General features: G+C 46.2%; 2 protein-coding genes across 5 annotated transcripts; one reads left to right on the plus strand and one right to left on the minus strand.

The window, feature by feature from the left end:
* Window positions 1-941: 941 nt before the first annotated feature.
* Window positions 942-11,020, plus strand: dnm1l (dynamin 1-like). 4 transcript variants are annotated; one of them, XM_086149474.1, is made up of 20 exons: window positions 942-1,156; window positions 1,913-2,057; window positions 2,476-2,505; window positions 3,049-3,095; window positions 3,391-3,462; window positions 3,557-3,643; window positions 3,718-3,880; window positions 3,960-4,080; window positions 4,231-4,362; window positions 5,411-5,617; window positions 5,707-5,827; window positions 5,926-6,081; window positions 6,159-6,248; window positions 6,328-6,420; window positions 6,537-6,587; window positions 6,687-6,758; window positions 8,278-8,454; window positions 8,820-8,929; window positions 9,019-9,178; window positions 10,700-11,020. In XM_086149474.1, exons 1-20 carry the CDS (start codon window positions 1,055-1,057, stop codon window positions 10,754-10,756), a joined length of 2,193 nt encoding a protein of 730 aa, XP_086005600.1. In that variant the 5' UTR covers window positions 942-1,054; the 3' UTR covers window positions 10,757-11,020. The 4 variants fall into 4 exon arrangements, with proteins under 4 accessions (XP_086005600.1, XP_086005603.1, XP_086005602.1 ...); XM_086149477.1 differs by lacking the exon at window positions 6,687-6,758; XM_086149476.1 differs by lacking the exon at window positions 2,476-2,505.
* Window positions 11,021-11,200: 180 nt separating this feature from the next.
* On the minus strand, window positions 11,201-15,844 carry tnnt2d (troponin T2d, cardiac). The gene is made up of 13 exons (XM_086149479.1): window positions 15,696-15,844; window positions 15,405-15,497; window positions 15,299-15,309; window positions 15,198-15,215; window positions 14,252-14,273; window positions 14,102-14,159; window positions 13,905-14,021; window positions 13,747-13,824; window positions 13,491-13,601; window positions 12,289-12,401; window positions 12,089-12,179; window positions 11,452-11,489; window positions 11,201-11,376 (listed from the first exon to the last, which is right to left on the minus strand). The coding sequence occupies exons 2-13, from the start codon at window positions 15,443-15,445 to the stop codon at window positions 11,331-11,333; spliced, it is 744 nt and encodes a 247-aa protein (XP_086005605.1). The 5' UTR covers window positions 15,446-15,497; window positions 15,696-15,844; the 3' UTR covers window positions 11,201-11,330.
* Between the last annotated feature and the right edge of the window lie 134 nt (window positions 15,845-15,978).

Below are 15,978 nucleotides of genomic sequence, written 5' to 3' on the forward strand. Positions count from 1 at the left end.
CAACACCTCATCACATGCATCAAAGTACCTCACTGTGTGGCTTCAAGGCCAGTGAAGGCCTAAAAGATGAAAAACTGTGACATGACCCCCTTTTTCACCTGACTTAAACCCTATTGAGAACCTATAGGGTGAAGTACACCTCTCTGAACAGTGTCTTGGAGGCTGTGGTTGCAGCTGCACAAAAGGTTCTGAACATGTTTATTTGTAAATTTTCTGTTTGTTTATTATTCTCACTTTAACAGGTGAAAATAAACATGTGTGAAAATTCTGCACCCTGATAGTTGCCCAATAATGGTGTACATATAGATATTCTCTTAAGAAAGCCAAAAATTTTACTACTTAAATGTTCATATTTGAGGGTTAACATTTTGGATTGAACGAGAGCAGCACTGTATTTGTACAAAAACAAAATTAATCATCAAAAATACAACTTGCTAATTGTAATTGAAATTTTCACATAAATCTAGAATTCTGTAATTTCCACTCCCATGGGTATTGATGATTAGTATGAACTTAATAAAGAGACTTGTTCTCCTTTAATTGTCAAATAGTATGGAAGCATATTTGAATTGTGACCATGATACACTTTCATAGAATAGTGTGCTGATCTTAAATTTTTGCGTGATGTTCTGAATTTCTCACTAAAATATACAGCTACAGGGGGAACACAGCTATGGTCACATTGATATGTTACGTTTATTAGTTGATTTTATTTTTCATGTTTTGATGCAGAGTTGGTTTCCGAGGTAAATATTTTGACACTCGCCGTCGTTACGCTTGCGTAGGGGGAGGAATCAATCCCATTGGTCCGACTCGAAAGCACTGTATATGTGGGAAATGTAGTTTATTGAAACCAACTTCAAGCATGCACTGAGGCGTTTGCCGTCTTCTGAACTACAACTCCCAGAATCCATCACGGCACAAGCCTTTTTCGGAGTAGTTAGCGGCAGCCGTAGCAGCCTCGGCCGGGGGGACACTGGATGACTTTGTTGCCGGGTGTCATCCCGTCAAGAAAGTTGTGTGTGTCACGGTTTCGGAACCGTAGTTGGAGCTGATGGAGGCCCTCATCCCCGTCGTAAACAAACTACAAGACGTGTTCAACACAGTGGGCGCGGATATAATCCAGCTGCCGCAGATAGTAGTTGTCGGGACCCAGGTGAGACGCGTCGTCTTGTTTAACGGCTAACATTTTGTTAGCTACTGCGCCAACTTTATGGTTGGACTCCCTTTTCTGTTCGGGTTCGCTCTCTCACACTTTGTGTTTTATTTTCAAATATATGGGATTATAAGTATGGGGTTTAACGACAATAAAGTTGAAATTGCGATTCACTGGAGCATTGTAACGCTAGCTTTGGCACCTTCACTGTAAGGGACTTAGAAAGAAATCGCAGTGTTGCCTTTAAGAAGTCAAAATAAAGTGTTTTTCTCCTAATTTGAGTTGTGTTATGCACACTCTTTTTCGCTATATATAATTTAAAAATAAATAATCGACGAAAAAAAATTATAACTACAAACTCAATGGCTCTTTGATTGACAGGCCACCTCTCTGACCTTACCCTGTCTTTCCAGTCTAATTGGTTTTAAGTGTCTGGTTTTGTCCAACATGTTGGCTGTCACTGGCCCGCTAATAGGATGTGCCTGTCTCTGGCATCGCCTGAAGTTCAGACATGCCTGGTCTGTTGTTGGGCCTCCAGAGGCTCACACCTCCTGTGAGAATCTCGTGCATGTATCAGTCATGCTGGCAGGCCATCTGTGACAAGCATCCATCCTATCAGGGTCACAAAGAAAGTATTAGCCAGAGATTAACTAATAAAATGGTAGTGCACGGAGATCACGTTGCATAGTAAGCCCCGCTAGGTCGCGTGGTGAAGTTTTACAAAGTTAAAACACATCATTGTGGTGTTGTCTACAGAGCAGCGGGAAGAGTTCAGTTTTAGAGAGCCTCGTGGGCAGAGATGTCCTTCCACGCGGCACCGGCGTTGTCACGCGCCGGCCGCTCATCCTGCAGCTGGTGCACATCGACCCAGAGGACCACCGGAAGACCAGCGAGGAGAACGGTAATTTCAAACTCAGGCCTGCTCCCTCCTCGTCCGCTATTATTGTTCCTATCTGTTTGCATTCGAAGCTGTCATTAACAAGACTGTTTGCTTTGTTTACACGTTAGCTGGTCATCTTCGCGTGAGCTCCGTGCGGCTGTGCAATAAATGTATTAAAATATTGATGTTGGTCCAGAACAGTTTTAATGCCGTAGAGTCTGAACTACGATCTGAACTTTAAGAATTATTTAAAGAGGAGACTCTTACCATGGTCAGGACTGCACACTTTACTGTCGCAAGGAAACAGTTTGTCCTCATTCCCAAAGCTGAAATGAAAAGGTTATGCCATGGCCGTGTCTATGCATGCCCATCCTTTGGACCGGCTCAGGAAAACCAGGCTGAACCCCTTGTTTCTCTTTCATCTTTCCTTAATTGCCAGAATCCAGGAAAAATGGACGCCTTTTCAGAGGTTCCCATTCTCGTTATTTGCCCCGCTGTGTTTGTGCATTACATAACCCCCTCCTCGTGTCCCTGCCAACTCTGCCCCATTGGCCTCGCATTTGTGTTGTTTATCTCGAGCAGACACACCACCCGGCTTCGTTTGAATGAGCTCTCATCTCAGTTTGGACAAGGCATTGTCAGCTGAGATGGATGACTCAAAGTCAGTGTAACGCTGCTCTGCAAACGGCTTGGTGCTTTGGAAACTACTCTGCTTTGTCTCAATTCCTCTTTCAATAAACATTTTCACATTTGAAATCTGTGCAGCCATATTATTTAATACTTGAAATGACTGCCGCTTACTGAACTACACCTGTGCTTTGTTTTTCCATGACCGTTTCATTTAAAAGGCAGTTTTAGTTTGTTTTGCTGAATAGTTTTTCCTGTCCAGTCACAGCACTCACAGAACAACCACCCCCTTCCATGTGCAAGAACCACGCTTATAGTAACTTAAAGGCCAACAGGTGTCACTTGACTGCCTGACACATTCGGATGTGTATGTGTGTTTCCACAGGCATCACTGGAGAGGAGTGGGGGAAATTCTTACACACCAAAAGCAAGGTACAGTCACAGCATTCTTGTTGGGTCATACTTCTACACCCTTCATCTGTTGTTAGATCAGTCACGCCTCATGGCTGTGGAGGAAAAGTCCTTCGTTTATTCCGCCTTTTCTTCACGTCCGAACAAAGGAGTCATTTTTGTGTCTCGATAACCAGCTGATAGCAATGAGGACATTTTATTTTGAATGTTTTTCTCGTCATATTCAGTTTTAGTCGGGCGGATCTGCGTGACCCTTAAACTGACGACATTAGAGGAAGTCGTACCAGCGCCGGTAAAACTTTTACTGTCCTTTCAGATTTTCTCAAGTTTTGAGGAAATCAGACAAGAAATTGAAGCCGAAACGGAGAGAATTTCCGGCAATAACAAGGTAACTGTTATTCATGGGTATTATGTAACAATCTAAATCACCAAACGGAACACAGAAACAACCAGGGTAAAAGTGACTTCCTTCTCCCCCCAAGGGTATCAGTGATGAACCCATTCACCTAAAGATCTTTTCGCCACATGTGGTCAATCTCACTCTGGTTGACCTTCCTGGTGTTACCAAGGTAAGATCAGTCTAACCCCCTGCTTCACCGTGAGTCCAGTTGTTGGTTTTACAAGTCTAAATTTGTCGGGTCAGGTGCCCGTGGGAGACCAACCCAAAGACATAGAGGTCCAGATCAAAGACCTGATCCTGAAGTACATCTCCAACCCCAATTCTATCATCCTGGCCGTGACGGCGGCCAACACAGACATGGCAACGTCCGAGTCCCTCAAGGTGGCCCGCGAAGTTGACCCCGATGGTATTCAAACTTTGCTCGTGTTTCAGTTTGTTTCTCCTCGCCGTTGTCGCGCGCCGATGGTAAAGTTCTGTGTGTCCAGGCAGGAGGACGCTGGCCGTGGTGACTAAGCTGGACCTGATGGACGCCGGCACGGACGCCATGGATATCCTGATGGGCCGGGTAATACCGGTGAAACTGGGCATCATCGGGGTCGTGAACAGGTACCACGGCCGTGTTGCCATGTCAACAAAGGCTTGAAAAAAAACCTACCAGACACTAATAAAACATCAATGTCTCTAAGTCAACATATTATTTATCAATTGGGCTACACAAGACAGTGTAAGCTAATTGTTTCTGATGCATTTCCTTAGGAGCCAGCTGGATATCAATCAGAGGAAATCAGTGGCCGACGCTATCCGGGACGAACACGCCTTTCTCCAGAAGAAGTACCCTTCCCTCGCAAACAGAAGTGGAACCAAATATCTTGCCAGGACATTGAATAGGTAGGAAAGATTAACCAAGACCAAGAGGACCTTCAGTGTTTAGAGAAAAAGACAAAAACTGCAGGATATTTGGTCGCAGGGTTTTAGCATAACTTCCCCACCTTTCGTCACAGTAGCATTGAGGCAAAACCTAGATGTGAATTATTATTGGACAAAAGTCACAAATGTAGGAGTGATTAAAAGCTGGACTAATAGGACTGGAGGGAGAAATGGAAACGACAGGATCTGCTATAAAGACAAACTACTAAAATTTCCAGATGGTCTCATGTGTGTTGAAATAACATTCAACCTGCTCTATTTATAATATAACATCCATATACAGTTGAACCCTGATTTATGAGTAAATCAACTTACAAGTTTCTCAGTTGATAATTTAAAATTTTTTTTGGGTCTGCGATACAAAGCCAGAGTTAGGCGGGAGTGGGATGAGCGTTTGACACCGACGTGGCCATCTCTGTCCATGAAGTGGTGTTTAAAAACAACGGTATGAACCAACCGCTATTGGCTAGCCCAGAGAAAATCATGGAAAACCATCAGTGAGGCCTCCGTGTTGTGGATTCGTCCATGAAGAGATGGGGAGGTTGTCGTCGGTGAGATACGGTGACAGAGAGCATCATCTGTGAGGAGGCGGGAGATATTTACGGGGATTCGGTGCAGCGGATGGCAGGAACGTCAACAGACAAGGCGTCGGAAGAGGATTTCAAGCTGGTCAGGGACGGTATGATGATTTTAAAAGGATGAGCGACTTCACTCTGTCGCTAAACCAAGTTTAGTCGTAAAGTGTTGCAAAGTTTGCACGTTACATTTGGCAACACATTGTAATACAAGTGTGCCAGTAAGTTCAGTTAAGCAATAGAGTGCCAAATGAAAAACTCCCCAAAGCTCCTCTGACACACTCTGCCGTCCAGTTATTTGTCTTTCCAGAGGTGAACTCCTGCCTTTGTGCAAACCTGAACATTCATAAGTTGTCAAAAAAAAAAAAAACTGGAAGTGTTTGATTTATTTATTTATTTTCCCTCTTCTTCTTTTCTCCTCTTCTTTGCCGCAGGTTGCTAATGCACCACATCAGGGACTGCCTTCCGGAGCTCAAAACCAGGCTCAACGTGCTGGCCGCACAGTATCAGTCCCTGCTCACCAGTTACGGCGAGCCCGTCGGGGACAGAAGTGCCACGCTGCTACAGCTCATCACCAAATTTGCTGCCGAGTACTGCCACACCATCGAGGGCACGGCCAAGCACATCGAGACCGCCGAACTGTGGGTTGCAGCACTTTACGGGGGTACTCACCACCAGGGGGTGCAGCACAAACATTAAAACCAACCACTTTTTTTGTCGTCTCTCTCAGTTGCGGTGGTGCAAGAATCTGTTACATATTTCACGAGACCTTCGGTCGGACGTTAGAGTCAGTGGATCCTTTGGGTGGCCTGACGACAATCGACGTGCTCACAGCAATCAGAAATGCAACGGTGTGTTTTTTTTTTTTGTTGTTTGTTTGTTTCTTTTTCTCAAACATGTAATCATCATCCACGCCTTCGTCTTAAAATGAAGGGTTGTGTTTCCCCAGGGGCCGAGACCCGCGCTGTTCGTGCCCGAGGTGTCGTTCGAGCTGTTGGTCAAGCGGCAAGTGAAGCGGCTGGAGGAGCCGAGCCTGCGCTGTGTGGAGCTGGTCCATGAGGAGATGCAGAGGATCATCCAGCACTGCAGCAACTACAGCACGCAGGTGGAAGACGCGCCAAGAACCGCCGTGACGATGCAGTCAGACCTTGCACTATAATTTTTGCACTATAATCTCTGCAGGAGTTGCTGCGATTCCCAAAGCTGCACGACGCCATCGTGGAAGTCGTCACTTCCCTCCTGAGAAAGAGGCTCCCAGTGACCAACGACATGGTAAGGAGGCGCCAACGCTCCTGAATGAACAGGAGACTTTTTGACACCTGCCATTCACCCATCATCGTTTCGTCGGCAGGTCCACAACTTGGTTGCCATAGAACTTGCGTACATCAACACCAAGCACCCGGACTTTGCTGACGCCTGCGGTCTGATGAACAACAACCTGGAGGTGAGAGGTGGTTCCTCATTCAGCATTGCACTTCTTTTTTTTTTTTTTTTTTTTTTTGACCTCACATCCATCTCCTGGTGTGACGCTCAGCCTCGTTTGTGTGTTGTTTGTTGCAGGAGCAGCGACGCAGGATGAGAGATCTGCCATCCGCCGTCCCTAGAGACAAGGTACAGTTTGTTTTGTCTTGGTTCAATGCTACTTTTCAGCTCCAACGCCTGGAAAAATGAAAGGTTCTCTCCGCCACCCTCATGTTATCCTTTCCTTAGTCCTCTAAAGGCCCAGTCGGGCACTCTCAACCCCCCACCGATCCTTCTGGCCCCGCGGCCGAAAGCGCTAAGGTGTGTCCCCGTTCACCTTTGGCCAAATCTGACCTCTGATCCCTTGTAACTGCATATTGGTCATTACTAATCTAGTAACTGCTGTGTTAAGAAGAATTAACTTTCTCTAATCGGTTGCTGGCGTGAGGACGTGGGGTCGGCTGGTATCTGTCCGTCTCTGCGGTACATGCGGTACATGTTTTTTTTTTGTTTGTTTTGTTTTTTCCTCCGAGTGAGAGAACGCTCCTCCTCTCTCTAAACTCACGCTTCTTTATCGCCATCTGTGAAAGAGGGATCGGTACACAGTTCCCGCCTCCCTGTGCCGCCAGACTACCGCTCCTCCAAACCTCACATCCTCCCATTTGCTCGGAGGAGAACCTCCACTGGATGAAAACGCCTGCAACACTGAAAAGGAAACAGCATTGGGCTGCATATTCTCTTCCCCTTGAAGGCTCCACACGACACTTTTAACATTTCTTTAACATTGCTGTTTAACACATTTACAGTAAAAAGCTATGCAGGCATCAAGAGAAACTGATATACCTTAACTTACGTGTGAAACCTTGACCTCAGGAGTGTCTCCGAGTCCGTCGCTCAATCTATTTTTTTATTTTTTCCTTGTGAGACGAGCCCAGGTCTGAGTTACGAGTGAGCGGAGCAAGCGCTTTTCACCCACGTGGCCGCCGCTGTCCTTGAAGTGCCGTTAATAAAAACGTTGATGGAAAAAACGAGCAAGGTATTCACGTTAGGGACTTGTCGGTGAAGAGATGACGTTGTCGTCGGTGAGATACAGTAACGGAGAGCATCGTCTGTGAGAAGGCAGCGGATTTGGTGACGGGAACGTCAACAGACGAGGCGTCGGAAGAGTCGTTCAAAGCCGGTCGGGGACGTTTTGTTCCATTAAAAAGAGGAGCGGCGTTCACTCCATTGATAAATAATGTTTAGCCATAAAGTGTAGCAGAGTGCATGTTACATTTGGCAACACATTGTAGCGTTTAAGTAGAGTTAAGTGATGAGCGCCAAATGAAAAACTCCCCAACCTCCTCCGCCGCGACCGGCATCTTCATCCCATCTTCACGGTAAATATACTTAATAAAACCAGATGCATACAACTTTGTTATTTATAGAGAACATTTCTGTTATTTAAAAAAAAAAAACGGGGAGGCTGGAACAGGTTATTCGCACTTCTATTTATTTTAATGAGGAAATGTAATGGGACAGACCAACAAACAAGCTCGGTCACGGAACCACTTCCACTCCTAAGTTAAGGTATGACTGTGACTCTGAAGTGAATTTCTGCATTTAGCCCCTCGGAAGCTATTGTTGTTTTTCATATTCGCTCCTTTCATGTGAAGAAACCCAGCGTGCAGATCATGGATGTCGCAATAGCGGTGTCTCGACTTGACCCTGTTTGCCTGCATGCGTGAATGGAGGTGCCATATTTACTAACCCATCTTGTGTCTGTTGCTTCAAATTCACCGCATGAGCTGTTGTGTGTAATGCATTGAAAGGTGTTGTAGCGCTGACATCTGCTTCTCAGGCGGCGGCTGGCGGCACTCAGACGGGCCCCGCCGGCGAGCAGGCCGAGGGAGGCATGGGGAGCTGGAGGGGCATGCTGAAGAAGGGGGAGGACGGCGCTGCGGGGGACCGGGCCGTTCCGCAGAGCCCCGCCATCGGCAGCCCGCAGAAGGGCCACGCTGTCAACCTGCTGGATGTGGTGAGACTTGAAGCCATAACCTCCAGAGTCCAACCTGAAACCAAACCATTGACAAATTTGAAAGCCTTCAGTGAAACCTCCTGAAAGTGGTAGTTTCATTAAAAACCGCCCCCGGTTGGATTCCCACAGGGGAATGGGAAAATGACTGATCAATTTTCCAATCATTCAAATAGTAAAAAATATCCAGAGTGTTATTTCTCCGTCTCCTGTGAGTGAACACAAACAGGTCAAAGGTCACGTCTTCGACGACAACCTCGCTCTTTCCTGCTTCTCGCCGCCAGCCAATCAGATTTGCCCCCCCAATCTTCTCTGCTTGTGTTCAGTCTGATCCACTAACCGTCAGATGTGATCCCTGTGCCTCTCAGCCCGTTCCCGTCTCCAGGAAGTTGTCGGCTCGGGAACAAAGGGACTGCGAGGTCATCGAGAGGCTCATCAAATCGTACTTTCTCATCGTGCGGAAGAACATCCAGGACAGGTAACCGCACCCGGCACAGAGTTTTCGCGTCCGCTGAAGACAAGAACCTCACCCTTCTATCCATCCGTGCCATCCCCTTTTTTCAAAAGCGTCCCCAAGGCAGTGATGCACTTCCTGGTCAACCACGTAAAGGACTGCCTGCAGAGCGAGCTGGTGGGCCAGTTGTACAAGTCGGCGCTGCTGGACGACCTGCTGACGGAGTCCGAAGACATGGCGCAGAGACGCAGTGAGACGGCGGACATGTTGAAGGTAAAAACGGGGTCTGGAGTCAGAAACCATTCTCACAAAATCAAAGCCCGGCAGGAATGGTTTGCTTTTAACATCGAAGGCCGAGGAGAAAATCTCTCGAGAAATCCAAATAAAAGTAGTTTTCCTGCAGAAGATATGTACAGTACTGGCATCGACGTGTGCCCGCTGGCTAACTGTGTTTGTTGTAAATTAATAACCTCACTGTTTTACCGTGTTTCTGCAGGTCATTAAAAAGCATTCAGTCATTAAATAGATTTAGCAAAATTGAAGGCCTTAAATAGCATTATAAAGCACTAAATGCAATGTTTTGAGGCATTAAAAATCTATATACACATGATGGGGGGGGAGAACATTTTTTTATTCATAATTTAATAACATTTAATGCTTTTGATCGGAATTGTGTGACGCTCAGTGATGATTGACATGTGGAAGCCTATAATTGGCTTTTGTTTTAAGGCTGGTGTTCTGACAGTGCTGGAAGTTGAGTGAAAGAGAGAGGAATAGTGAAAACGGGAAAGTGTAATTTTCAACAAAAGCCGTTCGATGAAGAACTGATCCAAGGCAGGTTGATGCCCATTGGCGGAAAACAGGGTGGGGGGTTATGTAGCACGTGCAAAACAACGTTTAAATTTTGCACAATGGGCATCAACGCGGTTAAATCGCACATTTGATCTGGCAGGTAGCAAGTTACTGTGGTGGAATTTTTGTGCCAGAACTAGCTAGGTAGCTGCCAACACAACAGCTGCTGCTCAGGGCTACAGCGCCAGCGTCCAGCAGTGCCGCGTCAGGCAGGAAGACCAGCGATATCTGGGTCCAATGCAACGTTGACCGCAGAGGTTCTCTGGTGTCTGCACGCCGCAGTGCAGCGCCGCCCAGATGCATCAAACGGTGGTGTCTGAGCTGTTTCAGACTGATGTGTCTAAATCGTTTCCACGTGGAAAGGACACAACAAGCTATCTTATAAAATTCGAACTCGCCCCACTCAATTGGAAAAAATTGAGAAAATTGCCCAGATGTGCAAATGAGAGATGGACGGATGGATGGATTGATTGATTGACTGATTGATTGATTTGTCCCACATTTTTGAAAAAGAGCTGGTTTCCTCTGGGAAGTGGAGCATTTAAGGTCGAGCCGGAAGCACTGAGAAAGAAAAAGGTTTTATTGTCAGAGGTGTGCGCCGGCCTTCAGGAGAATGCCGATGAACTTGCCTGGAAAGCTGAAAACGCAGGCAGTGAGATACAAGGACAGATGGGATCGAACGAAAAAATGCGCTTGAATAATCATACACAGTAAAATCCAAATAATCTTCAAAAGGCCATTTGTACATATCTGCATCTGTGTGAAATCTATTCTCCTTGTAAATGATTGGCATTATTCCAGTCATATCTGCAGTTTGGCATTATATTTGTGATTAGCTGTTACCTGCAGAAACCCCTGCATCAGCCTCTTCCACCTTAATGTTGTTTTGATCTACACCTCTAAACCCCCCGCCCCTTTTTCTCTCTTGCCTCTTCTGCCCAGGCATTGCAGAAAGCAAGCCAGGTCATCGCTGAGATCAGAGAAACCCACCTGTGGTGAGGATTCCCCCGAGCCGCTGAGCCCCCCAGCACTGCCGACTGCCTCTCGAGTCCAGAGACCGCCCACTTGAATGTGCGGATACGTCCACGTATCCCAAGCTAGTTTTTAACATACAACAAACACTTAGATGAAGCCAGGCCAGTCCACCAGCCTCCGTCTCCAACACACACGCGTCCACCATGGTTTTATTTTCACGTCATTACCTCTGCTCGCTATGTTTCTTCATCATGTAGGTGTAAATTAAATATATAAATTGGGGAAAAATGTTTTTTTTTTTTGTGTCCTCCTCTCCATTGAGGAACTTTTCCGATGCATCATTTATTATTTTTCAATACATTTATTAAATAGATGTGGGCCAAGTACAGTGTTTTTTTTTTTGTGACGGGGGGGGAAAAAAAAAAAAGTACTTGTTCAGAAAGGCGGCACAGACGAGACGAGTCGCGGTGAATGCAACGGCTGACTTTATTGGCAAGGAGACAAAACACACGTGCAACTTAACGCACGACAAACACGCAAACTGACACGGGGGTCGGGGGGTTGCCGGGGGGGCGTGGTTGTCATGGTGACGTCCGGCTCACCTGAGGCGGCCCCCCATCTTGCCCTTGCCACGGCCCTTTGCGCTGCAGCGGCACATAAGAGGTTAATGCGGATTGAGGTGTAAGCAAAGGTCAAAGGTCAGGCCCCGCACTACTTACCTCTGGTGATCCTGGACTCGACACAGGAGCTGGTTGATCTACGGCAAAACAAACAGTAATCTGATTACTTCTCCATAATTACTTTATATTGAGTAGGTCCCACTGGATATGTCACTCTGAAATACTTTACATTGAATATGTCACTGAATAGTGCAGGATAAGCGGAATACATTCAATACTTTGCACGTAATACTTCTCCATGAGTACTTGACACTAAATACTTTACGTTGAATTCTTCCCTCTGAATGCTTGTACGTTAAATATATCACTAAATACCCTTCCGTGAACACTTTACACCGAGTATTTCCCTCGGAGTACTTCACCATGAATACGTTACTGTTTATACTTTACAATGAATACGACAGTGAATACTTCACATCGAATACTCCTCCATGAATACTCTACATTGTGTACTTTGCATTGAATACTTCTCCATGAATACTCCGCAGTGAATTCAACGATTTTGTCACCCTGAATACTTCACTACTACTGCTACGACTTCACTTCATTCTGAATCATTTTCATATGTCATGCTGAATACTTCCCTCTGAGTGAGTGAGTGAGTGAGTGTATATATGTGTGTGTGTGTGTGTGTGTGTACTGGCTGTAAACTCACACACACGCTTGCAAAACTTACATCGTACTTCTGCCTCTTGAATTTCTCGGTGAGGTCAAACTTCTCGGCCTCCAGACCCATCAACCACTGCCACAGCTCACTTGCCTTCTCCCTGCACACACACACACACACACACACACACACACACACACCCCTCTTAGTCCAGACAGTTGGGTTAAGCCCCCTCCTGTCTGAGCGAGTCTCCCCCCACCCCCCCGTACTTGAGCTTGTCTTCGCCGAGATGATCGATGTTGAGGGGCTTCTTGCGCTCGGCCAGGATCTTCTTCTTCTTCTCCCTCTCCGTCTGCTTCTTGCCTCCCCGTCTGCTCTCGCTCTGCGCAGATCAGATTCCACCTTCAGCTCCGGAGGCGACGCCTCACACAGCCAAAGCCTCTATCCGGAGGTCTCCTTCGGGCCGGCGGGCTCTCGGGGTTGCATTTGTATGTTTTGTTGATTTTTATAAACGGAAACCAGCTCTTACTGCTAGCGGTAATCTTTAAGAACGCTGGCTTTGGGACTGGAAGTTTGTTTTGAAGAATTCTGGCCTACTAGAGGTATTCTTCAAGAACACTGGCTCTTTGTGCAAGAAGTAATCTTTAAGAATACTTTCTCCTAGTATTGGAAATTTATGAATACTTTGCTCTTCGCTCTTGAAGTATTCTTTAAGTATGCTGGCTGTGAGTACTAAAAGCAATCCTGAAGATTTTTGGCTCTTAGTATTCTTTAAAAACACTGGCCTTGGTACTAGAAGTTTATTTTGAAGAGTACTAATAATTGTACAAGAAGTACTCTTGAATAATACCAGCTCTTAGTACTTGGAAGTGATTTTGAGAATACTGGCTCTTAGTACTAGAAGTAATATTACAATCTTTAAGAATACTCTCCCTTAGCCTTAGAAGTATTCTTAAAGAGTACTGGCTCTCAGTATGAGAAGTAGTACTCAAAGTACTCTTTGATGATACTTGCTCTTAGGTCATGAAAGAGTAAGAGACTATCTTGGAGAATCCTGGCGATTTGTACTTGAGGTTTTCTTTAAGAATACTGGCTCTCCGCTCAAGAAGTAGTCTCTGAGAAGAATTGCTTTTAGTACGAGGAGTTTTCTTCAAGAACACTGGCTGTCAGTTCTTTGACAATACTAGCTCTTAGTATTTGAAATGATTTTTAAGAATAGTAGCTATGAGTAATAGAAGTTTTTTTTAAGCATACCGACTCTTGATACGAGAAGTAATCGTTTCCAGGGTTAAGAACACTGGCTTTTAGAACTAGAAGTTTTCTTTAAGAATACTAGCTCTTAGTAATAGAAGTTTTTTTTAAGCATACTGACTCTTGAAACTCGAAGTAATCGTTTCCAGTGTAAAGAACACTAGTACCAGATGCGATCTTGTTCCCGTCTCAGTACCTGAGGCGAAGGTAGTGGACTGACCTTCTGCCCGGCACTGTACTGCTGGGTCATGTTGGAGAGCACCTTCTTCTTCTTGGCATCTTCGTCCAGCTTCTTGCGCTGCTCCTCCTGCTCCTTGCGCTCCTTCTCCTCCTGCATGCAGCAGGTGTGGGCAGAAGGTCAGGAGAGGTGGGGGGGGGGGGGGCAGCAACGCCCCCATGTGGACGGCTTTCCTCAGTGCAGACACGTTGCCTGTTATGAGTTAATCTTAAAATGTAGCTCCACGGTGAGAGCATACCGCCATTCTGGTCTGCCTCTCCTTCTCCCTCTCTGCCCGGACCCTTTGCTGCTCGGCCCTTTCTGCACGCCGCTTCTCCTGCCGAGGCACACACAGACACACAGTTGTGGCGAGATGCGAAGGTGAAGGCGTGGGGACTCGGGAAGGGAAACACTCGCAATTCTGTTGACAAGCGCAATGAGCTCTTCCTCCTCCTTCTTCCTCTGGATGAAGTGAGCCTCGATCAGGGACTGCAGCTCGGACAGGTCCTTCTCCTGGCGCTTCCTGTGGATGTCCTGCGGGTCGCACCAAAACGCCGGAGTGATTTTCTGTGCTACGCTCAAATGGCGTTTCTGTGAATCGTCTGAGTTCTCACGTCAAAGTCCACTTTCTCGCCATCTGGGATCTTCGGGGCGGCGATGTTTGTCATGAACCTGCGGGGAAGTAGTTGTGCGTTACTTCTTGATATGCCCGAAGTGGCGGTGGACCTTCTCAAATACCACGACGAAGGAGCTGGAGAACTTACTTGGGCTTGGGCTTGGACTCGTCTGAGACAAGGACAGAAAGAGCAAACCACTGTTATGACCGATTGAATGTGGCGTAAAAGCAAAATAAAATGAGGTCACTTCTGGGGAGGTCACAGTAATCCACTCATTAAATTACTTCTACACATTTATTTGAAACAAGTTTATTTGAGCAGGACAAACAAATAGGTAGTATTTGGTCAGGCAGACAGCTGGGCAGACGGCGTGGGGAGTGTTGGGTTTCTGTTTTCGGCTCTTCGTAGAAAGTGGGATTTGGTGCCATGTGAATAAATAAATTCTACATAAATAAAATCTGAGTTGACTAGACCAAGCACACTTGAAGCGGCGCATATAGTACTATACTATACTCACACTTTAAATGTCCATCCGTATAAATGATTTAGAAAATACCCCCAAAATCTGGGGTTATTGTATTGGAAATATTGAATCTTGAGACAGACACAGCATTTATTTAATGCAATTAACATCGATGATCCACCCATTCATTATGAGTATGTTCTCTGCAGAGCATCTAGCGCCGCAGTGCTGCCTCCCAACATGGACTGTTCACACTCCTTCCCCTCCAGCTGGAGGTACAGGAGTGTGAAATGTGGAACTCATTCGACCCGACTGCCATCAGACTCCTGAACAGCTGACAGGAGTCAATAACCTTGTTCTACCTCAGGACAATTCTGGACTTTCCCTCCAGCACGACAAGTTGATTAAAACTGCCTGCGTACGACCTGCAATTTTGCGGCTTACGCACTCAAAGCCGCATTCGGCTTTAACTTGCACGTCTGGATAATACCGTTTACATTTCTGTGTGGGATATTGGGTTCAAGGTAGGAGAGAACAGCACCTAGCGCCTGCCGGGAGAGTCCAAAAGTTACTCCGGCTACGTTTCTAGTCGGCAAAAAGATGGTTGAAATATATAAATTCTGTTCTTACCCGTCACCTCCTCTTGAACTGGGGAAAAGTGAAATGATACGTGACATATTTTGCACATGAAAGGTGCTCAGAACTTCAAGAAGAGGGTGGTCCTCTCTTACCTTCTTCCTCCCTTCCAGGGAAACAAGACAGAGGAGATAAAATAAGTATTGTTGTTCATTTGAGATCACTTAAATAGTTTTAGTTAGAATATGTTAGTGTACTCACTGAGCCTCCTCCTCCTCCATGACCTCCTCTGTGTCGGACATCAGTGATCAGCCTGGAAATGCGGGACAGTGAGACAGGGAGTCCGTCTTTAAACTGGAAAATGATTGAGGGAACCGATTATTTCCAGCTTCTTCCCCTAATAGTTCACCCCTCCTGACACAATCCACAGCCTTCGATTAAAAGACAAACCCGTCCGGTAAAAGCCAAGGAATTCCAAGCCTCTAGTAAATATGGCTGCCATCAGGTCACGGACGAAAACAATGATTTCAAGAAGCATCGGAGAGCGCTTACCTGGGCTTCAGGCAGAGGGAGCTCAGCGATGGCTGACTTCAGCACCTTGATCTCCACTGGCAGCTTGAACTTCAAGGATACAAAGTCCAGCCCTCGTATTCATGTGACTCCAATGTCCTATGGCGGGTCACCATTAGCAGAGACTGTCGTGGCTATTGTTAGACAGATGGAAGTGCACATGCATACTGTAGGTGCATTCAGGCTCTGCGACAATGTCATACATGTGCTGCAGGACTCTCGTATTTCCACACTCCGTGAGATCACAGGGGCTGAGAAACACAGG

Source organism: Fistularia commersonii, chromosome 7, assembly GCF_037954325.1.
Source record: "Fistularia commersonii isolate RoL2024-O1a breed Wild chromosome 7, RoL_Fcom_v1.0, whole genome shotgun sequence".
Classification (NCBI taxonomy): Eukaryota; Metazoa; Chordata; class Actinopteri; order Syngnathiformes; family Fistulariidae; genus Fistularia; species Fistularia commersonii.

Bases quoted from the DNA above. Each gene is read 5' to 3' on its own strand.
- tnnt2d (XM_086149479.1), bottom strand. From the start codon at position 15,445: ATGTCCGACACAGAGGAGGTCATGGAGGAGGAGGAGGCTCA. The intron at 14,022-14,101 runs GTGAGAACTCAG...TGCGACCCGCAG, and splicing joins GCGAGAAAGTGGACTTTGAC to GACATCCACAGGAAGCGCCA. The intron at 13,825-13,904 runs GCGAGTGTTTCC...GTGCCTCGGCAG, and splicing joins TTGCGCTTGTCAACAGAATT to GAGAAGCGGCGTGCAGAAAG.
- dnm1l (XM_086149474.1), top strand. From the start codon at position 1,055: ATGGAGGCCCTCATCCCCGTCGTAAACAAACTACAAGACGTGTTCAAC. The intron at 5,828-5,925 runs GTGTGTTTTTTT...GTGTTTCCCCAG, and splicing joins CAGCAATCAGAAATGCAACG to GGGCCGAGACCCGCGCTGTT. The intron at 6,759-8,277 runs GTGTGTCCCCGT...TCTGCTTCTCAG, and splicing joins CCGCGGCCGAAAGCGCTAAG to GCGGCGGCTGGCGGCACTCA.